General features: G+C 48.4%; 1 protein-coding gene across 1 annotated transcript in view; it reads left to right on the forward strand.

The window, feature by feature from the left end:
* LOC135057125 (uncharacterized) overlaps positions 1-25181 on the forward strand; it is a 139895-nt gene that overhangs the window by 85395 nt on the left and 29319 nt on the right. Inside the window, 1 exon segment of the mRNA XM_063963020.1 lies at positions 3106-3168. Coding sequence (XP_063819090.1) covers positions 3106-3168 — 63 coding nt within the window.

Consider the following 25181-nt stretch of genomic DNA (forward strand, 5'->3'; position numbering starts at 1 on the left):
AACTAGACGCGTACGCGTCTAGTTTCCCTTCGTGGAGAGGACCTTTGATGTGCGGTGCGCGATGACGTCATCGCGCACCGCGCATCATTCCAGTCTGTGCAGGGGGCGTAAATGACCACGCCCCCTGTACGAAGCCACGCCCCCTGCCGCCCGGGGCGCCAGGCGCCCCGGAACCGGCCCTGTTAATAGGAATCAGCATGGTTTTGTAAAGGACAGGTCATGTCAAACTAATATAATAAGCTTCTATGAGAAAGCGAGCGATAATATTGATCAGGGTAAAGCATCAGATGTGGTCTTTTTGGACTTTGCTAAGGCCTTTGACAAAGTTCCACATCAGAGACTAATTTTCAAAATAAGAGAACTTGGGGTAGGAAACTCTTTGTACTTGGGTAATTGGCTGTACAACAGGGAACAGCGAGTGGTGATTAATGGGATGTTCTCTGAATGGGCCTCGGTGATTAGTGGAATACCGCAGGGTTCAGTACTCGGGCCATTGCTGTGTAACATACTCATTAATGACCTAGGAGTGGGCCTGGAAAGCACAGTGTCAATTTCCACAGACGATACTAAACTGTGTAGAGCAGGGGTCTTCAACCTTTAAGACAGTGTGGGCCACATAAAAAAATGAAACGAAGCCGAGGGCCACTAAGCTATACTGCGGTATTTAGAATCTAAATTTTAATTTATGATTGTAATGAGACCTTTTCTAGACTCATAAGACCATAAAAAAGACTTCAAAAGATAATTATTGTAATTTAATGAATGAAACATGGTCTACTTTACCTTTGTTATTATAATAAGTTCATATCAGTGGGAAACTTGGCATTGTTTTTGCTTGGCCAGCTTGTCGATGTTGGCATCAATGTTAGAAGTCGCTATGCGCAGAGTATTCTCAAGATGTTGGTCTGTAAGCACTGAACTGGACTCATACGGCAGTATCACTGGACTGGTGGGTATAATGTGGGCATGCTTTCACAATATTGCTGCTGTCTGTCTGTGATGGGGGGAGGGAGGGTATGATAGCGCCTATGTCAAGACATAGGTGCTATCATACCCTCCCTCCTCCCCATCACAGACAGACAGCAGCATTGTCAAAGCATGCTCCCTGCCATCTCTGCTCTTAATACTTAATACACCCCCTGCTGGGTCCCCCGCCACGCCCCCTGCCCTCAATACTAATTTATTCACTGCCATGCTCAGGCTGCCGCACCCCCGTCCCCGCCGCTCCCGCACGCCGGGTTCCTGCACTGCCCCCTGCCCTCAACACTTATACACTTTTATTCTCCTGCCGCAGCCCCCCCCCCCCGCGCTGGGTCCCCGCCGCACACAGCCATGCTCAGGCTGCATACATGCTGCCGCACCCCCTCCGCTCCCGCCCGCCGGGTTCCCGCACTGCCCCCTGCTCTTAATGGTAACTTGCCGCACCCCCCCCAGCCGGGTCCCCGCCGCTCTCACCCACCTATTCAACACTGCAGGCGGAGGGAGACACAGGGAGGGAGACACAGTAAGGGTGACCAGACCACTGACCAGCCTAAGAGGAGCTACTCCCCTTCTTCACAGGCAACCAGTGACAGTGCGGGGGAGTCACATGACATATGTGCGCTGCGGGCGGGCGCGTCGGCGGGCCATGGAAACCATAGCAGCGGGCCACCTGTGGCCCGCGGGCCACGGGTTGAAGACCCCTGGTGTAGAGTCATTAATTCAGACAAGGATGTTGAGTCTCTGCAGAATGATTTATCTAGACTGGAGGTCTGGGTAGACAAATGGAGAATGAGGTTCAATATAGAAAAATGTAGTTATGCACTTTTGGACTAAAAACAATCGGGCAGCTTATAAATGAAATGAGGAAAATGTAGGGATAACGGTAGTTGAAAAGGATTTGGGGGTGCTCATCGATAGTAGACTTAGTAGCAGTACACAATGTCACAATGCAGCAACAAAAGCTAATAAGGTGTTAGCATGCATAAAACGGGGAATGAAAACAAGGATTGAGAGTGTAATCCTGCCACTGTATAAATCACTGGTGCGGCCACACCTAGAATGATGGACAGACGCAACTCACAGATGCATAGATACCACATCAAGACAGAGTTGCCGACATTCTGGCTGCTCTCTGCGGTAGAGAGCAGCCAGGTCGGCTGAGCAGGGCGGGCAGGCTATATGAAGAGCAGGGGTTGGTCCGGAGGCGGAGTCACGGCGACGCCTCCTCTAAGCCACGCCACCGCTCTGTAATGCCGCGATCACTGGCATTACAATGAAGGGGGCGTGGCTATGATGACGCGATTCTGCAAGAATCGCGTCATCGACTGCCCGGTCCGCCCTCTTTACACACTAAGTGGGCGGACGGGCAGGGGGGACCCCGCAAACCGGGAGACTTGCCTGCTCTTCCGTGGGGCCGGGAGGGTCACCCGATTTTCGGGAGCCTCCCGGCCATTCCGGGAGAGTAGGTAAGTATGCATCAAGATGCACACAGACGCCGTACATGAGGCACTGACACCCAGACACGAGGCACAGATACCCCGGTATGACACACCAACACCCAGATACGACACACAGACTCCCTGACGGTGCACAGATGCCCCAGAACGACACACAGACGCCCAGATACAGTGCATCGACGGCCGGACATAGTGTACAGACGCCCGGATACGACGCGCAGATGCTGGGTAGATACAGCGTGCACAAACACCCAGTAAACGGTGATAGACCACCCTGGCACCATGAGAGCAGCGCTCCCCCCCCCACCACTATGCCCGGATGAGGTTGCGCTGCAGATGTGCCGGCGCCCTGTACATCTATCTCTGGATATACACACAGAAAGCATTGCACCTATGCAGCCCTTGCTCTGTGTCCTGCAGCAGCTGCACGGGTACCCGCCCTCTCTCACACCTCCCTGTCACACTGCCATGTGCGGGACCCGCGCCCTCTCCCTGTGCTGAGGCCGGGGGCGGGGCTGGAGGAGGGGCCGGAGGCGGGGATATGAACGTCAGTGTGGCCGGTTACTGAGGAGGAAGCAGCTTGTGTTACCCTGCCAATCACACCTCACTTCCGGCCTGTGCGTTCCATCCCACTTCCGGCCGTTGCGTTCCACACACAGGAAGATAGTTTTTTCTTTCGCGGCAACTTCCGGGTTTCCGTCCAGCGGGAGTCAGTCGTCCGCAAAAGCAGGTAATGGGGTCCTACTATACAGGGGGAGCAGCCTGTGGTGTCCTGTCATTATTATACAGGCGGAGTGTCCTGTAGTTTCCTGTTGTTATTATTATACAGGCGGAGTGTCCTGTAGTGTCCTGTTATTATTATTATACAAGGGGAGTGGCCTGTGGTGTCCTGTTGTTATTATTATACAGGCGGAGTGTCCTGTAGTGTCCTGTTATTATTATTATTATACAGGGAGAGCAGCCTTTGGTGTCCTATTATAATTATTATTATACAGGTGGAGTGGACTGTAGTGTCCTGTTGTTATAATTATTGTACAGGGGGAGCGGCCTGTGGTGTTCTGTATATCACGTGTCACACATCCGCCTCTCAGTGAGTGCAGGCATTACCCTATATATATTATAAGTGCACGGTCGTGCCCTTATATTAAGGCTGAAAAAAAAAAAAAAAACTGTGGCTCCAATAGGGGATTGCAGTGGGGGCAGTGCGGGGTTACGGCTCTATGACAGGATGCAGAAATAAAGCAGAGCATGCCCCATGTTATAGCAGTGAGGGCGGCGGAGGCGTGCTGTGTGGTGTGCGCACATGACCCCCTATTGTCCTGGCACCACGCGTTTTGCCTTTGTCAGGGAATCGGTGAGGGAGCCAGTCCCAGCTATAATGGGGCGCTCTCGGCTCTGTGTCTGTGTAGTCCCGTCAGCCTGACTGTTATAATATTACATTATATTCTAGATCTAATTCTAGGGTCAGTCTGACACTTGAAGCTCTCACAGCGGAGACGCATCAGACAGACGGTGACCCCAGCCTGAGATAATGATCCCAATGCTGCCCACCTTAGATAATGGCCTCAACTAGGAGCAATTCTGAGAGACCTTCATTTTCACAGTCTCAGAAAACAGATATCAGAGTTTAGTTCTTTGTTGCCAACAATTCAGTAAGTATACAGTATATATCAGTGCCGTAACTAGACATTTGAGCGCTGTGCGCAAGAAATGGCATCGGCTCCCCCCCATATTTAAGACAGGGACAGTGCACGCACAACCAAAATGTAAGGGCGTGGCTTCATGGGTAAGAGGCTTAGCTACAAAATAATATCATGTCATATTACGCTATTATCACAGCACTCCGAGTTTAGGTTTTTAATTTGCTAAAAATTCACAAAGTGTATCTATGTGTGTGTTTATATACTTCTGACAAAATACAGAAACCAGGATAGGGGGACACTGTGCTGTGACTGAGCGCCCTTTATCTGTCAGTGCTCCTGTAATGTAACCCAGGATATGCTGACAGCAAAGGGTTTTGTACCAAGGTTAACACCTACATACATGGAAATCACTTTACACAAGAGTGTCTGATGTACGGTCCCCTCACAATAGGAGCACATGAGATGCAGTGACCCTGCAGTGTCTGTATGATGTACGGTCCCCTCACAATAGGAGCACATGAGATGCAGTGACCCTGCAGTGTCTGTATGATGTACGGTCCCCTCACAATAGGAGCACATGAGATGCAGTGACCCTGCAGTGTCTGTATGATGTACAGTCCCCTCACAATAGGAGCACATGAGATGAAGTGACCCTGCAGCGTCTGTATGATGTACGGTCCCCTCACAATAGGAGCACATGAGATGTAGTGACCCTGCGGTGTCTGTATGATGTACGGTCCCCTCACTATAGGAGCACATGAGATGCAGTGACCCTGCAGTGTCTGTATGATGTACGGTCCCCTCACAATAGGTGCACATGAGCTGTAATGACCCTGCAGTGTCTGTATGATGTACTGTCCCCTCACAATAGGAGCACATGAGATGCAGTGACCCTGCAGCATCTGTATGATGTACGGTCCCCTCACAATAGGAGCACATGAGATGCAGTGACCCTGCAGTGTCTGTATGATGTACGGTCCCCTCACAATAGGAGCACATGAGGTGCAGTGACCCTGCAGTGTCTGTATGATGTACGGTCCCCTCACAATAGGAGCACATGAGATGCAGTGACCCTGCAGTGTCTGTATGATGTACGGTCCCCTCACAATAAGAGCACATGAGATGCAGTGACCCTTCAGTGTCTGTATGATGTACAGTCCCCTCACCATAGGAGCACATGAGATGCAGTAACCCTGCAGTGTCTTTATGATGTACGGTCCCCTCACATTAGGAGCACATGAGATGCAGTGACCCTGTAGTGTCTGTATGATGTACTGTCCCCTCACAATAGGAGCACATGAGATGCAGTGACCCGGCAGTGTCTGTATGATGTACGGTCCCCTCACAATAGGAGCACATGAGATGCAGTGACCCTGCAGTGTTTGTATGATGTACGGTCCCCTCACAATAGGAGTACATGAGATGCAGTGACCCTGCAGTGTCTGTATGATGTACGGTCCCCTCACAATAGGAGTACATGAGATGCAGTGACCCTGCGGTGTCTGTATGATGTACGGTCCCCTCACAATAGGAGTACATGAGATGCAGTGACCCTGCAGTGTCTGTAAGATGTACGTTCCGTACATGTATATCATGTTTAGGTGAATGATGCAGTCAGTACAAGTGGTATAAGTAAGTGTAGAGCTCCCACAGTGACATTATATACTGCTGTCTTATTGGAAAACTACTTCTTTCTTCCTTTTGGTTGTTAACAAATATTTCTCTATCAGGTTCCACAGTGATCCACAGGATCTACCTTGGTATTTCTCCTGCAGGGTCCACAGGTTATCCACAGGATAACAATGGGATATGATAGAGCGATAGTGGATTGGCACCAAACGATCACAATCTTTCAGTCATCCCAGGATGCAACGGGCTCGTCCATATATATCCCGCCCACTAGCTGAGGCAAATCAGTTTTTGATTTGGTGCGGCTGGAGTCGGACCATGGTCACAGGGCTGCTGTTCTGGGCAGCCCTAAGCTTTATTATTTTATTTTTATAGTCTTACTATGTTTTGAACGATCTTTCTTAACAGCGTCTTACACGCATATTGGAAAGAGTCGCTCCAACAACTCACCGCCGTGTCGCAACAACGCTTACCCACGTGTACAGTGCTGTCTCGGCGGGCGTCTGTGTTGGATATTCTAGTAGGTCCAGCAGACGTTACCAGGCTGTGGCCGTAGCACGGGGAGAAGGTAAGGCAACGGTGCCGCTTACTAGGGTAATACGGACACAGCCGCACTGTATTGGAGGAAACTACCAAACAGTGGCTGATGCGCCACCACCAGGGGTGCTCCAGAGCTAGGCCTAAGGTATCATAGGCGCACAGGATTAGGATGAGGCTGCGATCCCTAGAGTTGATGTCAGCAGTGGGGAGTCAGACGCTCTCCTGGTCGCCCCCCCCCCCCCTGTTCATGACCAGTTTCTGCGTGTCTCAGACGCTACCATGAGGGGTCTCGGTCGCAGCTTAGGCCGCTGCTTCTGTTTTCACTAAAACGCTACCGTGTGGAGACCCGGTTACTGTATCTGTATAGTCCCGGAGCGTCTGTGTACACTGGTAGCGTCTGGTTCCACTCAGCGTTTGTTAACGTATTGATCGAGCCTGGAAGTGAGGTGAGTCTCCCTGTATCCCACTCTACTGAGTGCGGGCGATACAGCACTACAATTCTGTCTACTTGTCAGTATGAATAGTTAAGCTTAGTGCCTGTTGCATATGAGTCTGTGTACATAATGTGGTTTTCTTCACTTTTGCGTTCTAAATACATTATCGTCTGTATAGAACAGAATTCAGTAATATGTACCCCTACATACTTTGAAATGTGTTGTAGTTGATGATATGCTCATATGTCTAATTTATAGATTACATGTATGACTGACTGCTAGTTTTGATTACTGACTTTGTTATAATATTGTCAGTGGTTCTTTTTGACCTGAGTACTGATGTGGGTACTGTCTCTGGAGGGTCAGTTTGATATCACTTTCAGTGGTATTGTGATTACTGTCATAAATAGTGTATAACACTGTGAAGGTGCTAGATGTTAGCATGTCTTAGAGCGGCAAGTTAAGAGGTTGTATTTACAGTAAGCAATACTCATATACATATGTTGTTTGCATGAACTGTATTATCCTCTCTGACCTAAGCAGATTGTCTAGGTTTAACTTGAAAAGTTTTTGTTTTACAAATGCAGCTCTCTTCATACGGTATGTCCCCTACAGCTTTTCAGAGTAAAGCAAGCTGAGAAACCGAATACAAATAAAGCATCCACTTCACAGGCTACACAGATAATTCATCACACAATGAAAGCTCTATACTTCAGCATACAAGGTAAAAGATATTTCCTCAGTAAGTAAACTGTTATTACGGAGCAGTGGAGGCTAGCTGTCCTTGGAGGCAGCAGAGCCTAGGTTGTATAAGGCAGAATAAGGTAGGACCTCCTGACGAGGGCACCAGCGGTTTAAGGGGGAGAGAGTTGGGTGACACCCAAATAAAATAGAAATCTCACTAAATGGGATATCTGTTTTTCTCTAACGTCCTAGTGGATGCTGGGGACTCCGTCAGGACCATGGGGAATAGCGGGCTCCGCAGGAGACAGGGCACATCTAAAAAGCTTTTTAGGTCACATGGTGTGTACTGGCTCCTCCCCCTATGACCCTCCTCCAAGCCTCAGTTAGGTTTCTGTGCCCGTCCGAGAAGGGTGCAACCTGGATGGCTCTCTTATAGAGCTGTTTAGAAAAGTCTTTTTTAGGTTTAAACTAATCAGTGATTCCTGCTGGCGACAGGATCACTGCAACGTGGGACTTAGGGGAGAGACTTGCAACTCACCTGCGTGCAGGAGGATTGAAGTCTTAGGCTACTGGACACTGAGCTCCAGAGGGAGTCGGAACACAGGTCAGCCTGGGGTTCGTCCCAGAGCCGCGCCGCCGATCCCCCTTACAGACGCTGAAGACGGCGGAGACGGAGGTCCGGTGACAGGCGGCAGAAGGCTTCACAGTCTTCATAGAGGTAGCGCACAGCACTGCAGCTGTGCGCCATTGTTGTCTCACAGGCTCACTGACACGGTCACGGAGGGTGCAGGGCGCTGCTGGGGGCGCCCTGGGCAGCAATATAAATACCTAATTTGGCAAAATAAATACACCACATATAGCCATTAAGGCTATATGTATGTATTTTAACCCAGGCCAGTATTAAAAAAAACGTGAGGAAAAGCCCGCCGAGAAAGGGGCGGAGCTTATTCTCCTCAGCACACAGCGCCATTTTCCCTCACAGAAAGGCTGAGGGGAAGGCTCCCATGCTCTCCCCTGCACTGCACTACAGAAACAGGGTTAAAACAGAGAGGGGGGGCAATGATTTGGCGATATAAATATATATTAAATGCTATAAGGGAGGAACACTTATATAAAGGTTGTCCCTGTATAATTATAGCATTTTGGTGTGTGCTGGCAAACTCTCCCTCTGTCTCCCCAAAGGGCTAGTGGGTCCTGTCCTCTATCAGAGCATTCCCTGTGTGTGTGCTGTAGGTCGGTACGTGTGTGTCGACATGTATGAGGAAAATGTTGGTGAGGAGACTGAGCAAATTGCCTGTAATAGTGATGTCACTCTCTAGGGAGTCGACACCGGAATGGATGGCTTACTTATGGAATTACGTGATAATGTCAACACGCTGCAAGCCGGTTGACGACATGAGACAGCCGGGGGACAAATTAGTATTGGTCCAGGCGTCTCAGACACCGTCAGGGGCTTGTAAAAACGCCCATTTACCTCAGTCGGTCGACAGACACTGACACGGACACTGACCCCAGTGTCGACGGTGAAGAAACAAACGTATTTTTCCTTTAGGGCCACAAGTTACATGTTAAGGGCAATGAAGGAGGTGTTACATATTTCTGATACCACAAGTACCACAAATAAGGGTATTTTGTAGGGTGGGAATAAACTACTTGTAGTTTTGCCTGAATCAGATAAATTAAATGAAGTGTGTGATGATACGTGGGGTTCCTCCGATAGAAAGTTATGGGCGGTATACCCTTTCCCGCCAGAAGTAAGGGCGAGTTGGAAAACACACCTTAGGGTGGATAAGGCGCTCACACGCTTATAAAACATGGCGTTACCGTCTCCAGATACGGCCGCCCTCAAGGAGCCAGCTGATAGGAAGCTGGAAAATATCATAACAGTATATACACACATACTGGTGTTATACTACGACCAGCAATCGCCTCAGCCTGGATGTGCAGCGCTGAGGGGGCTTGGTCGGATTTCCTGACTGAAAATTTTGATACCCTTGACAGGGACAAGATTTTATTTACTATAGAGCATTTTAAGGATGCATTTCTATATATGCGTGATGCGCAGAGGCATATATTGCATTCTGGCATCAAGAGTAAATGTGATGTACATATCTGCCAGACGAAGACACGACAGTGGTCAGGTGAGGCAGATTACAGACGGCATATGGAAGTATTGCCGTATAAAGGGGCGGTCCATTGGACCTGGTGGCCATGGCAACAGCTGAAAAATCCACCTTTTGTTACCCCGAGTCACATATCGGCAAGAAAGGACACAGTCTTTTCAGTCTCAGTCCTTTCGTCCCCATACGGGCAGGCGGGCAAAGGCCAGTCATATCTGCCCAGGGGTAGAGGAAAGGGAAGAAGACTGCAGCAAGCAGCCCATTCCCAGGAGCAGAAGCCCCTCACAGCTTCTGCCAAGTCCGCAGCATAACGCTGGGGCCGTACAAGCGGACTCAGGTGCGGTAGGGGGTCATCTCAAGAGTTTCAGCACGCAGTGGGCTCACTCGCAAGGGAACTCCGGGATCCTACATGTAGTATCCCAGGTGTACATTGGAAATTCGAGACGTCTCCCCCTCACACAATTCACAGGCTGTATTCCCAGCAGGTGATAATCAAAGTACCCCTCTTACAGAAGGGGGTAGTATTCCACACTATATTGTGGTACTGAAGCCAACCGGCTCGGTGAGATCTGAAATATTTGAACACTTACGTACAAGCGTTCAAATCAAGATGGAGTCACTCGGAGCAGTGATAGCGAACCAGGAAGAAGGGGACGATATGGTGTCACTGGATATCAGGGACACTTACCTACATGTCCAAATTTGCCCTTCTCACCAAGGGTACCTCAGGTTCCTGGTACAGAACTGTCACTATCAGTTCAGACGCTGCCGTTTGGATTGTCCACGGCGCCCCGGGTCTTTACCAAGGTAATGGCTGGAATGATGATTTTTCTTAAAAGAAACATGGACGCTTTCCTGATAAGGGCAAGGTCCAGAGAACAGTTGGAGGTCGGAGTAGCACTATCTTAAGTAGTTCTACGACAGCACGAGTGGATTCTAAATATTCCAAAATCGCAGCTTTTTCCGACGACACGTCTACTGTTCCTAGGGATGATTCTGGACACAGTCCAGAAAAACGGGTTTCTCCCAGTGGAGAAAGCCAGGGAGTTATCCGAGCTAATCGGGATCCTCCTAAAACCAGGAAAAGTGTCAGTGCATCATTGCACAAGAGTCCTGGTAAAAATGGTGGCTTATTACGAAGCAATTCCATTCGGCAGATTTCCCGCAAGAACTCTTCAGTGGGATCTGCTGGACAAATGGTCCGGATCGCATCCTCAGATGCATCAGCGGATAACCCTATATCCAAGGACAAGGGTGTCTCTCCTGTGGTGATTACAGAGTGCTCATCTTCTAGAGGGCCGCAGATTCGGCATTCAGGATTGGATGCCGGTGACCACGGAGGCCAGCCTGAGAGGCTGGGGAACAGTCACACAGGGAAAAAATTTCCAGGGAAGTGTGATTAAGTCTGGAGAATTCTCTCCGCATAAATAAGCTTAGAGCAAATTTATAATGCTATAAACTTAGCAAGACCTCTGCTTCAAGGTCAGCCGGTATTGATCCAGTGGGATAACATCACGGCAGTCGCCCACGTAAACAGAAAGGGCGGCACAAGAAGCAGGAGGGCAGTGACAAAACTGCAAGGATTTTTCGCTAGGCGGAAAATCATGTGATAGCACTGTCAGCAGTGTTCTTTCCGGGAGTGGACGACTGGGAAGCAGACTTCCTCAGCAGGCATGACCTCCACCCGGGAGAGTGGAAACTTCATAGGGAAGTTTTTCAGCATGATTGTGGACCGTTGGCAAAGACCAAAGGTGGACATGATGGCGTCCCGCCCGAACAAAGAACGGGACAGGTATTCCGCCAGGTCATGAGACCTTCAGGCGATAGCTGTGGATGTTCTGGTAACACCGTGGGTGTACCAGTCAGTGTATGTGTTCCCTCCTCTGTTTCTCATAACAAAGGTATTGAGAATTATAAGACATAGAGGAGTATGAACTATACTAGTGGCTCCGGATTGGCCAAGAGGGACTTGGTATCCGGAACTTCAAGAGATGCTCACAAGAGGACTAAGGGCCTGGGGAGCTAAGAAGGGACTTGCTTCAGCAAGTACCATGTCTATTCCAAGACTTACCGCGGCTGCGTTTGACGGCATGGCGGTTGAATGTCGGATCCTGAAGGAAAAAGGCATTCCATAAGAGGTCATACCTACCCTGGTCAAAGCCAGGAAGGAGGTGACCGCACAACGTCATCACCACATGTGGTGAAAATATGTTGCGTGGGTGAGGCCAGGAAGGCTCCACGAAGGAAATTCAACTAGGTCGATTTCTACACTTCCTGAAAACAGGAGTGTTTTGAGCCTCAATTGGGGTTCATTAAGATTTAAAATTTCGGCCCTGTAGATTTTCTTCCAGAAAGAATTGACTTCAGTTCCGGAAGTCCAGATTGTAAAGGGTGTATTGCATATACAGCTCTTTTGTGCCTCTAGGGGCATCGTGAGATCTCAACATAGTGTTGGGATTCCTTAAAATCATATTGGTTTGAACCGCTCAAATCTGTGGATTTGAAATATTTCACATGGAAAGTGACCATGCTGTTGACCAATATCTCACATGGAAAGTGACCATGTTGTTAGCCCTGGCCTAGGCCAGGCGATTGTCAGAATGGGCGGCTTTGTCTTACAAAAGCCCATATTAAAAATTTTCCATTTGAACAGGGCAGAACTGGGACTCGTCTCCAGTTTCTTCCTAAAGGGGTGTCAGCGTTTCACCTGAAACAACCTATTGGGGTGCCTGCGGCTACTAGGGACTTGGAGGACTCCAAGTTACTAGACGTTGTCAGGGCCCTAAAAATATATATATATATATATATATATAGTTAGGACGGCTGGAGTCAGAAAGTCTGACTTGCTGTTTATATTGTATGCACCCAACAAGCTGGGTGCTCCTGCTTCTAAGCAGTCTATTGCACGCTGGATTTGTAGTACATTTCAGCTTGCACATTCTGTGGCAGGCCTGCCACAGACGAAATATGTAGATGCCCATTCCACAAGGAAGGTGGGCTCATCCTGGGCGGCTGCCCGAGGAGTCTCGGCATTACAACTTTGCCGAGCAGCTACGTGGTCAGGGGAGAACACGTTTGTAAAATTTTACAAATTTGATACTCTGGCTAAGGAGGACCTGGAGTTCTCTCATTCGGTGCTGCAGAGTCATCCGCACTCTCCCGCCCGTTTGGGAGCTTTGGTATAATCCCCATGGTCCTGACGGAGTCCCCAGCATCCACTAGGACGTTAGAGAAAATAAGAATTTACTTACCGATAATTCTATTTCTCGTAGTCCGTAGTGGATGCTGGGCGCCCATCCCAAGTGCGGATTGTCTGCAATGCTTGTACATAGTTATTGTTACAAAAATCGGGTTATTACTATTGTTGTGAGCCATCTTTTCAGAGGCTACTTCGTTTTGTTATCATACTGTTAACTGGGTTCAGATCACAAGTTGTACGGTGTGATTGGTGTGGCTGGTATGAGTCTTACCCGGGATTCAAGATCCTTCCTTATTGTGTACGCTCGTCCGGGCACAGTACCTAACTGAGGCTTGGAGGAGGGTCATAGGGGGAGGAGCCAGTACACACCATGTGACCTAAAAAGCTTTTTAGATGTGCCCTGTCTCCTGCGGAGCCCGCTATTCCCCATGGTCCTGACGGAGTCCCCAGCATCCACTACGGACTACGAGAAATAGAATTATCGGTAAGTAAATTCTTATTTTTTTTTCCTTTTCCAGCTGGGTACTGTCTTTAAAAATGTCTTTTAAATATGCATATTTGTTACAATGTCCTCTACATCAGATTAAGGCCAGCCCGGATTTTCAGCTGGCATGAAAGCAAATAGCTGTTTGGGCTAGGGTACTGGAAACGTTCAGTACCTGGTTAGGAACAAGATTCCCTATATAAGTCACGTTATCTTGGTTTCTGTAAGGGGCTAATATTTATTAGCATATCTGCGGTCTCTGTGACAATGCAGAGAAGAGACAGGGTTTGATTGTCCCAGGGAAATAAATCCTAGGACAGGCCAGGATAGACGTGGCTCCATTTGTAGCTTAAGGCAGCTATAGATGTTTGTAATGCTGCTGCGGTATCACCCTTAATTAAAGCAGGTGGCAGAGCTATTTTCTTTATAAGAAAGTTGATTCAGGGCCGGGAAAGGGTTCTGGGAACTTGACTTTGGAGTAGCATACTCCAGGAAAGTCTTACCCTTTTCCCTCATTTAATCCTTATTTAGGAGTCTAATTCTGGCCTTCACGGGCATAGAACAGAAAACTAAAGGATGGTGACAGCAACCAGAGGACCAGCTGTCGAATCACATTGTTACGCACACCAGTGCTAACAGGAGTATACCGGTGTATGAACAGAGAGGGATGCGAAGCAAACAAACTCACAGACAGTATAACATAACATACACAGGAGGTGATGGAATAACTAATAAACACAAAGTGAACGGAGAAGCCCAAAGGCTCAGGAACTGGGTGTCTCCCTAGTGTCAGGAATGCTCAGATGGAATAGAGCGGACAATGAAGCGAGATGTAGTGATTTAACATGTGGAGCACCCGAAATTATGTTGCCTGGAGCAACAGAAAAAACCCAAAGGGTTACCAACGGGTGTGGGAATATACTCCTTGGTCAGAGATAGTAATATAGACACAAGGAGAGTATCCACAATCCTAACCCCCATTTGCAGGGCACAGGTTCAGCTTACTGCCACTAAACTGACACCTGGACGCCCTGCACAGTGAGGGAGGATTAAGCAAGCAGGTCTGAGAGTACAGCGTCAAACCTACTGGGTTCACAGAATAGCAAAAGAACCCCAGCAGGTTAAACAACTGACTCCAGTCTTACTGCTAGGTCCGGATTGGCAGAATGAAGTACCGAATCCCAAGGCCTATTTGCAGTAAGCAACAAGTAAATACAAAGTCACACAGTACTAGCTAACTCTCTGGAACTGACTAACAAACAAAGATTCAGCAGCATTTGCCTAGCCTGAGAGGATGGTTTATATAGCAGGTGCTGTCCACGCCCCACTCAGACCTCACAGACTGTGAGCACAAAACCAGCGCCAGATTCCCTGCCGTGCACAGAGCCTGTAACCACTGCACAGTAAAAACCCGGACCGGAGTATAAACTGCGCTCAGGTTACTTCGCTAACACTTGCCTCCCGGTTGCCATGGCGACGTGGCAGCACAGAGCAGAAGATCCTAACAGTACCCCCCTCTGACGAGGGGTCAAAGAACCCCTACCACCGGGTTTATCGGGGAACTGCGAGAAGAAAGAGCGTATCAGTCTGGGGGCATGAAGATCACAACTGCGCACCCACGACCGCTCCTCCGGGCCATACCCCTTCCAGTGCACCAAAAATGACAGCCGACCCCGAACCATCTTGGAGTCAAGAACCCTTTCAACCACAAACTCCCTCTGACCCCGTATCAGAAGAGGAGAAGGTCTTCCACTGGAAGAAGGATTACTAACCGCCAGTTTTAAAAGGGAACAATTAAATGTTTTATTGATACCCAATGAACGGGGCATATCTAACTGAAATGCCACCGGATTGATAACCCTGGTGATCTTATAAGGGCCGATGAACCGGGGGCCTAACTTATGAGATGGCTGTCTCAACTTCAAATTCTTGGTGGACAACCAGACGAAGTCTCCTAATTTGAAGCTGCAGGGTCTTCTCCGCTTATCAAAAACCCTTTTGGTAACTAATGACACAGACACAAAGGGCTTTCTTCACTTTCCTCCAAATACCCCTAAGGGCCGAAACCACAGAGGAACCACCAGGCGTGGAATCCAGGGGGTCAAAAGAATTGGCCTTAGGATGATGCCCATACACACAAAGGAAGGGAGAGATCCCTGTAGCAGAGTGAGCCGCGTTGTTATAGGCAAACTCCGCCATGGACAGATGAGTAACCCAGTCAGTATGACACTTGGAGACATAACACCTGATTAACTGCTCCAAGGACTGGTTCACCCTCTCAGTCTACCCATTAGACTGTGGATGGTAGCCTGACGACAAGCTCACAGAAATCTGGAGATCAGAACAAAATGCACTCCAGAATTTTGCCACAAACTGGGATCCACGGTCAGAGATCACATCAAGTGGCAACCCGTGGAGGCGCAAAATATGCTGCATAAATAACGACAGGCGTCTGGCCGATGGCAACCCAACCAGTGGAACGAAATGCGCCATCTTCGAAAACCTGTCAACGACAACCCAAATGGCTGTCATCCCCGAGGATTTGGGCAAGTCCACCACAAAATCCATGGAAATGTGGGTCCATGGCAACCCAACCAGTGGAACGAAATGCGCCATCTTCGAAAACCTGTCAACGACAACCCAAATGGCTGTCATCCCCGAGGATTTGGGCAAGTCCACCACAAAATCCATGGAAATGTGGGTCCATGGCTTAGATGGAATAGAGAGTGGATGTAATGGGCCGACAGGAATCCCTCTAGGAGTTTTATTTCGGGCACAAACGTCACATGCCCGAACCCACTGATCCACATCCCTAGCCACAGAGGGCCACCACACCGCCCTAGACAGCAACTCCCGAGTTCTAGCAATACCCGGATGCCCTGCCGACCTCTTGGCATGGAATTCCAGGAACACTCGCTGTCTTAACCTAGGAGGCACAAACAAGAGACCTACCGGAAGGTCTGGAGGAGCCTGCTCCTGTGCTCTAAGGACTAATGACAAGAGGTCCTGGGTAATACCCACTTTAATACATGATGGGGATACAATGGGCAATGGCTCCTCGGTGGTCTCTTGGACTGGAGCAAAACTCAGCGAGAGCGCATCAGCCTTGATGTTTTTTGACCCAGGGCGATATGTTATCAAAAAGTTAAAGCGAGCAAAAAACAAAGCCCATCGTGCCTGCCTGGCATTGAGCCGCTTCGCTGACTCTAAGTATGCCAGATTCTTATGGTCGGTGAGAATTGAGACCACAAATTTAGCCCCCTCAAGCCAGTGTCTCCACTCCCCGAGTGCATCCTTTATAGCCAACAATTCCCGGTTACCCACATCATAATTCATCTCGGCAGACGAAAATTTATGGGAAAAGTAAGCACAGGGATGAAGGCGATTATCAGACACCCCCATCTGAGAGAGCACTGCCCCAATACCTATCTCAGAGGCATCCACTTCTACCACAAAAGGACGCTCTGGATCTGGGTGTCGCAGCACCTTGGCCGAGACAAATGCCCTTTTGAGACGGGCAAAGGACGCTTTGGCCTCACAAGACCAGTGAGCAACATCCGCCCCTTTCTTAGTGAGTGCCACCAAGGGGGCCACTATAGACAAAAATCCAGCGATAAATCATCTATAAAAATTCGCAAAGCCCAGAAAACGCTGAAGCGCCTTCAAACTAGTGGGCTGCACCCAATCCAGGACTGCCTGTACCTTAGAACCCTCCATTTGGAAACCTTCTGAGGAGATAATATACCCTAGAAATGCGATTTGCTGGACTTCAAATTCGCACTTCTCCAGCTTCGTCCCAAGCTGGTGGTCTCTGAGTTTCTGGAGGACTAAGCGTACATGCTTCTGATGTTCCTCCAGGGAATGGGAGAAGATTAGGATGTCATCTAGATAAACAACTAGGAATCTATCCAAATATTCCCTGAGCACATCGTTCATGAATTCCTGGAAGACTGCAGGGGCATTAGAGAGCCCAAAAGGCATCACCAAATATTCATAATGCCCTGAGTGGGTATTAAAAGCAGTCTTACATTCATCCCCCTCTCTTATTCGGATTAGATTATAAGCACCGCGTAGGTCAATCTTAGAAAAAATTGTGGCAGTACGAAGCTGGTCAAACAAAACCGAAATGAGAGGCAGTGGGTACGAGTTTTTAATCGTGATACGGTTCAATTCCCTGAAGTCGATGCAGGGTCGTCCTTTTTACCCACGAAGAAGAACCCCGACCAATCTGGGGACTGTGAGGGTCTGATAAATCCCTTAGCCAAGTTCTCCTGAATGTACTCTGCCATAGCCTGAGTCTCAGGACGTGACAGGGAGTACAACCTGCTCTTGGGAAGCTTAGCATCCGGCAACAAATCAATGGCACAGTCATAGGGGCGATGGGGAGGTAGTACCTCCGCAACTTTTTTGGAGAACACATCCGCAAAATCTGCATAACATCCTGGCAATCCTGGCAAACTTAGCTGCGAGAGCCTGACTGGAAGGCTCAAGCAACTCCTGAAACAATCACTACCCCAACTAAGAATCTCCCCAGAGACTCAGTCAAATTGAGGGTTATGGACCCTTAACCAGGGTAACCCCAAAACCAATGGGGCAAAAGAACAGACAGTCACATAGAAAGACAATTTTTCAGAGTGTGTGGCTCCAATAAACAAAGGAATTTGGCTGGTGCAGGAGGTAATTTTACCCTGGGACAATGGTTCCCCCCGTTTAACCCACAGATCTCAATCTCTGATGCCAAAGGTACTGAGGGAACAGAGTGTTCCAGGGCGAATTGACGGTCAATGAAAACTCCATCGGCCCCACTGTCAACAAAGGCCTCAGTCTTGACAGTTTGGCCGAGGATCTCCAAAGTCACCGGAATGAGAAAAGTCTTTTTGGGAAATTCTGACTTCTGGCCTGACAGGATATTTCCCATCACCCTCAGGCCCTGAAGTTTTCCGGCTTTTCTGGGCATGATACTACAACATGACCCTTATTCCCACAGTACAAACACAAACCCTGCTGTCTCCTCCGCGACTTCTCACGCGAGGAGAGGCGGGTAACCCCAATCTGCATAGGCTCCTCGGAAAATTCCTCAGAGTCTGAGGTTGCCTTGGGAAAAAGGAAACTGCGGTCTCCCTTTCAAGCCTAAACTCTCTCAGCCGTCTATCCACCCGAATGGATAACTGCATGAGCTGATCTAAGCTATCAGGCAAGGGATATTGTACCAGTTGGTCCTTTATCTGGTCAAAAAGGCCCCTTCGGTACTGGTTTCTCAGGGCTGGGTCATTCCACTGGGTATCATGAGCCAACCTCCGAAACTCCGTACTATAAACCTCAGCTGGCCGTCGCCCTTGCTTAAGGACCGTAATCTGAGCCTTGGCTGTAGCCATCTTGTCAGGGTCATCATACAAAATGCCCAGTGCCGTAAAAAAAGCATCAACACTTTTAAGCGACGGACAGTCAGGCTGCAACCCGTATGCCCAGACCTGTGGGTCTCCTTGTAGCAAGGAAATCACCATGCCCACCCGCTGAAACTCTGACCCAGAAGACTGGGGCCTAAGCCTGAAATATAGCTTACAGCTCTCCTTGAAACAAAAGAACTGCGAGCGATCTCCAGAAAAACGATCCGGGAGATTTACTTTCGGCTCCTTAAGCCCTGAACTTGCTGCTGCTGCTACGGGAGCTCCGCTAGCGGCCTGCGGGGTGTTCATTTTAATGGACATCTCATTAAATTGTCAAGTCAGGACTTGCACCTGATCGACCACCTGTTGCAAAGTATTTTGAGGGGTATGCTGCATATTCCCACAAAATTTCAACAGGCGGATGGCTGCTGAATATGTTACGCACACCAGTGCTAACAGGAGTATACCGGTGTATGAACAGAGAGGGATTCGAAGCAAACGAACTCACAGACAGTATAACATAACATACACAGGAGGTGATGGAATAACTAATAAACACAAAGTGAACGGCGAAGCCCAAAGGCTCAGGAACTGGGTGTCTCCCTAGTGTCAGGAATGCTCAGATGGAATAGAGCGGACAATGAAGCGAGATGTAGTGATTTAACATGTGGAGCACCCGAAATGATGTTGCTAGGAGCAACAGAAAAAACCCAAAGGGTTACCAACGGGTGTGGGAATATACTCCTTGGTCAGAGATAGTAATATAGACACAAGGAGAGTATCCACAATCCTAACCCCCACTTGCAGGGCACAGGTTCAGCTTACTGCCACTAAACTGACACCTGGACGCCCTGCACAGTGAGGGAGGATTAAGCAAGCAGCTCTGACAGTACAGCCGCAAACCTACTGGGTTCACAGAATAGCAAAAGAAACCCAGCAGGTTAAACAACTGACTCCAGTCTTACTGCTAGGTCCGGATTGGCAGAATGGTTTTGTGCTCACAGTCTGTGAGGTCTGAGTGGGGCGTGGACAGCACCTGCTATATAAACCATCCTCTCAGGCTAGGCAAATGCTGCTGAATCTTTGTTTGTTAGTCAGTTCCAGAGAGTTAGCTAGTACTGTGTGACTTTGTATTTACTTGTTGCTTACTGCAAATAGGCCTTGGGATTAGGTACTTCATTCTGCCAATCCGGACCTAGCAGTAAGACTGGAGTCAGTTGTTTAACCTGCTGGGGTTCTTTTGCTATTCTGTGAACCCAGTAGGTTTGACGCTGTACTCTCAGACCTGCTTGCTTAATCCTCCCTCACTGTGCAGGGCGTCCAGGTGTCAGTTTAGTGGCAGTAAGCTGAACCTGTGCCCTGCAAGTGGGGGTTAGGATTGTGGATACTCTCCTTGTGTCTATATTACTATCTCTGACCAAGGAGTTTATTCCAACACCCGTTGGTAACCCTTTGGGTTTTTTCTGTTGCTCCTAGCAACATCATTTCGGGTGCTCCACATGTTAAATCACTACATCTCGCTACATTGTCCGCTATATTCCATCTGAGCATTCCTGACACAAAGGAGACACCCAGTTCCTGAGCCTTTGGGCTTCTCCGTTCACTTTGTGTTTATTAGTTATTCCATCACCTCCTGTGTATGTTATGTTATACTGTCTGTGAGTTCGTTTGCTTCGAATCCCTCTCTGTTCATACACCGGTATACTCCTGTTAGCACTGGTGTGCGTAACACACAGAAGTTAAAAGGTACCACTTTTCGGCCTCAAGGGAAAGCGAAAGGTTAGGCATACTGAGATAATCTCGTGCTCCCAAAACCACAAAGCCCAAGGGAAAACAATCCTGGGCATCCCGTCAGCCTGCTTCTAAACAAGACAAGCTTGCTGCATGACGGGATGGGCCTCCCCCTGGTGGACTCCAGGGTGGGAGGGCGACTTCTACTGTTCGCCCATGTCTGGTAAAGGTATCCGGACTCCAGATCGACAGCAAAAATGTCGACAACCCTTAGGTCGACGCCAATTGGTCGACAAACCTTAGGTCTACATGGACAAAAGGTCGACATGAAAAAAGGTCGACATGGGTTTTTCACGATTTTATTCTTTTTTGGAATCTTTTCATACTTAACGATCCACGTGGACTACGATTGGAATGGTAATCTGTGCCGAGCGAAGGCACCATGCCCGAAGCATGGTTAGCCATGCGAGGGGACACGGTGCTCTAATTGGGGTTCCTGGTCACTCTACGAAGAAAACAACACAAAAACAAACAACTCATGTCGACCTTTTTCCATGTCGACCTTGTACCTTTCGACCTTTTGTCCATGTCGACCGTATGTCCATGTCGACCTAAGGTGTGTCGACCAACTGGCGTCGACCTAATGGTTGATGACCTTTTTGCTGTCGATCCTGAGTCCCAGACCCCTGGTAAAAGACTACTTCAGACACATGGGTACTGGAAGTTGTCTCTCACGGGTACACTGTCTCCTTCAAGAGACATCCCCCTTACCAGTTCTGCACTACGGCCCTACTTTCAGATCCGTTAAAGGGGCAAGCTCTACAAACTGTGGTGAGTTTCCTCCTGAATACATGAGTGGTTGTGCCGGTACTTCTGTCCCAGAGAGGCAGAGGTTATTGCTCGACCCGGTTTTTGAGTTTGTTAGAGTGCCCAAGTTTCGTATGGAAACACTGCATTCCATTGTACTGGCTATGGAACCCGGAGACTATATGGTATCCCTGGATATACAGGGTGCAATCTGCATATAACTATTGCCATGCCGCATCAGCAGTTCCTGTGGTTTGCTATTGACATCCTTTACTACCAATTTCAGGCTCTGCCATTTGGACTGGCTACGGCTCCTCGGATATTCACCAAGGTCAGAGCCGCGATGACACCCCACCTCCGACACCAGAAAGTCAGAATCCTGCTGTATTTGGACGACCTGCTGATTCTGGCGAACTCCCATGATGTCCTCCTCAGTCATCTGCAACTGATGGTAACCTTCCTGCAAGCATTCGGGTGGCTTATCAATTGGAAGAAGTCCTCGCTGGTACCAGCTCAGAGCATGGTGCACCTGGGTGCATTCCTGGACACACACAGTCAGAGACTGTTTCTGTCTCCAGAAAAAGTCCTGAAGCTTTAGGACAGGATATGATGCTTCCTTTGTCGCCCCAGAGTGTCGATACACTCGGCAATGCAAGTACGACATGGTGGAATACGCTCAATTTCATTCCTGCTCACTACAGAGGTTATTCCTTTCCTAGTGGGACAGACTGTCTCATCAGATCAGATCTCACATGATTTCTTTGACTCCGGAGGTTCGTCTGTCGCTGATCTGGTGGCTCCAGGATCAGCATTTGAGCAGGGGCCGTCCTTTCTGGATTCCCGACTGGGTCCTGCTGACAACAGACGCCAGTCTGAGGGTATAGGAAGTGGTGTTGGAGCAACACTCTTTTCAGGGTCGCTGGACCAAGGAGGTCCTTCCTATAAACATTCTACAGCTGAGGGCAATGTTCAATGCACTATCTGTCACCCTGCCTTTAGTACGGAACAGGCCTGTTGAAGTATGATCTGACAGCGCCACCATGGTGGCATTCATAAACCATCAAGGCGGCACTCGAAGCCGCATGGCATTGATGGAAGTGTCAAAAATCCTTTGTTGGATGGTACGCCATCTGCCAGCCATATCGGCATTGTTCATTCCGGGCGTCCTGAACTGGGAAGCGGACTTTCTCAGTCACCAGGACATGCACGCCGGAGTGTGGAGTCTTCATCCAGAAGCCTTTCAATTCCTAGTGGACAGGTGGGGCCTACCGGACATAGACCTTATGGCGTCTCAACACAATCAGAAGGTTCCGATCTTCGGATCGAGGACCAGGGATCCTCGAGCAGCATTCGTGGACGCATTGGCGGTCCCATGGAACTTTCGGCTGCCCTACATGTTCTCTCCAGTGTCACTCCTGCCCAGGATACTACGGAAGTTCAAGTACGAAGGAGTAATACTACTTCTAGTCGCTCCAGAGTGGCCCAGATGGCAATGGTTCTCAGACCTGCAGGATCTATCGACAGAGCATCCCCTTCTACTTCCTCAACGCCCAGGCCTCCTCATACAAGGCCCTTGTCTTTACCCAGACCTGGCCAGACTGGCTTTGACAGCGTGGCTATTAAAGCTTCACTCATGAGGGCCAAAGGATTCTCCGAGGCAGTTATCCAAATTATGTTTAAGGCCTGCAAACCGGCATCTGCTCTGTTTTATTATAGGGTCTGGAATTCATATATCACCTGGTGTGCTGATAAGAATTATGATGCATACAGATTCAGAACTTCCAGAAATCTGGCTTTTATGCAATGAGGCCTGGAAATAGGCCTTCGTCTGGCCTCCCTCAAGGTTCACATATCTGCCTTGTCGGAATGGTTTCAGAGGAAAATTGCGTCTATGTCTGATGTTAATACATTCACTCAGGGTGTACTGCAGATTCAGCCTTCCTATGTCCCTCCTGTGGCTCCATGGTATTTAGCTGTTGTACTAAATGCCCTGCAAGAGTATCCTTTCAAACCTCTTGACTCTGTGGACCTTAAATGGCTTACGGCCAAGGTCCTGTTCTTGCTGGTTATTGCCTATGCAAGATAGGTGTCGGACTTAGGCGCTTTGTCCTGTCGTCCGCCCTTTCTGAAATTTCACAGTGGCTGGGCAGTTCTACGAATTCGCCCAGGATATTTGTCTAAGGTGGTGTCATCTTTTCACCTTAATAAAGATATTGTGGATCCGCCCTTTATCTCTTCAGATTTGTCCTCCAAAGAGAGGTGTTTGGATGTGGTAAGGGATTTTCATATATACGGTATGTGGAGAGGACTTCCTCTGTCAGGAGGTCAGATGCCCTTTTTTGTCCTGTTTATATATACACAGGACAAATATGTATAATAAAACTAAAGACAGACACTGGGAGTCTTGTTGGGGGAGACAATTTAATAGCAGATCATTTTAATAATTATTTTTGCTCAGTATTTACTGAAAGGGAGGGGAAGGGGCCACAGTTAAGTTTCAGGGATATTCAGGAAAATGAAACAAGTACATTTACAGAGGAGAAGGTCCTAACAGAACTCTCAAAGCTGAAAGTGGACAAATCTATGCTGGTAGCACCATTGACAGAATTATTCAACCAGTCATTAGCTACAGGAGTAATTCCAGAGGACTGGAAAAGAACAAACGTCCCACTTCACAAAAGTGGAAGCTAGGAAGAGGCAAACAACTACAGACCAGTGAGTCTTACATCAGTAGTAGGGAAATTGATGGAAACACTCTTAAAATAAATAGTTGTAGATTATCTCTAATCCGGCAATTTACAGGATCCCAAACAGCATGGATTCACTGGGGGGAGATCATGTCAAACAAATCTTATTGACTTTTTTGACTGTGTGACTAAAGTGATGGATAAAGGTGGAGCCATGGATACAGCTTATCTAGACTTTAGTAAGGCTTTTGACACTGTTCCACATCGCAGATTGCTAAATAAACTTGAAAGTTTGGGATTGAATATTAGGATTATTGAATGGATAAGATCTTGGTTGAAGGATAGAAAACAGAGAGTTGTGGTAAATGAAGTGCATTCACAGGAGGGAAATGTTACCAGTGGAGTACCCCAGGGATCTTTACTTGGACAAGTGCTTTTTAATATCTTTATTGGTGACATTGCAAATGGCATTAAAGGGAAAGTATGCCTTTTTGCAGATGACACAAAGGTATGCAACAGGGTAGACACACCAGGTGGGGTAAAACAAATGATTGAAGATGTAGGTAGACTAGAGGAATGGTCAAGAGTGTGGCAATTACAGTTTAATGCCAAAAAATGCAAAATCATGCACTTGGGTCTCAAAAATCCAAAGGCTAAATATAGTATTAATGGCACTATACTGGATACTACTGAGGAGGAAAGAGATCTAGGAGTCACTATTTCAGATGACTTAGAGGCAGGTAAGCAATGTAACAAGGCAAAGAGGAAGGCTAGTCAGATGCTTGGCTGCATTGGGAGAGGAATCAGCAGCAGAAAGATGTAATAATGCCACTGTATAGGTCATTGGTATGGCCTCATCTAGAATACTGTTTTCTCTTACGTCCTAGAGGATGCTGGGGACTCCGTAAGGACCATGGGGGATAGACGGGCTCCGCAGGAGACATGGGCACTAAGAAAGAACTTTAGGTATGGGTGTGCACTGGCTCCTCCCTCTATGCCCCTCCTCCAGACCTCAGTTTATTTCTGTGCCCAGAGGAGACTGGGTGCATTACATGGAGCTCTCCTGAGTTTCCAGAAAAATAAAGTATTAGGTTTTTTATTTTCAGGGAGCCTGCTAGCAACAGGCTCCCTGCATCGAGGGACTGAGGGGAGAGAAACAGAACTACTTTAAGTTAGGCTCTGTTTCTTAGGCTACTGGACACCATTAGCTCCAGAGGGAACGGAACGCAGTTCTCACCCCGCAGTTCGTCTCAGAGCCGCGCCGCCGTCCTCCTTGCAGAGCCGGAAGATTGAAGCCGGGTGAGTATGTGAAGAAAGAAGACTTCAAAGGCGGCAGAAGACTTCAGTGAAGATCTTCACTGAGGTAACGCACAGCGGTAGCGCTGTGCGCCATTGCTC

The sequence above is a fragment of the Pseudophryne corroboree genome, chromosome 3 (assembly GCF_028390025.1).
Source record: "Pseudophryne corroboree isolate aPseCor3 chromosome 3, aPseCor3.hap2, whole genome shotgun sequence".
In the NCBI taxonomy this organism is placed as follows: domain Eukaryota; kingdom Metazoa; phylum Chordata; class Amphibia; order Anura; family Myobatrachidae; genus Pseudophryne; species Pseudophryne corroboree.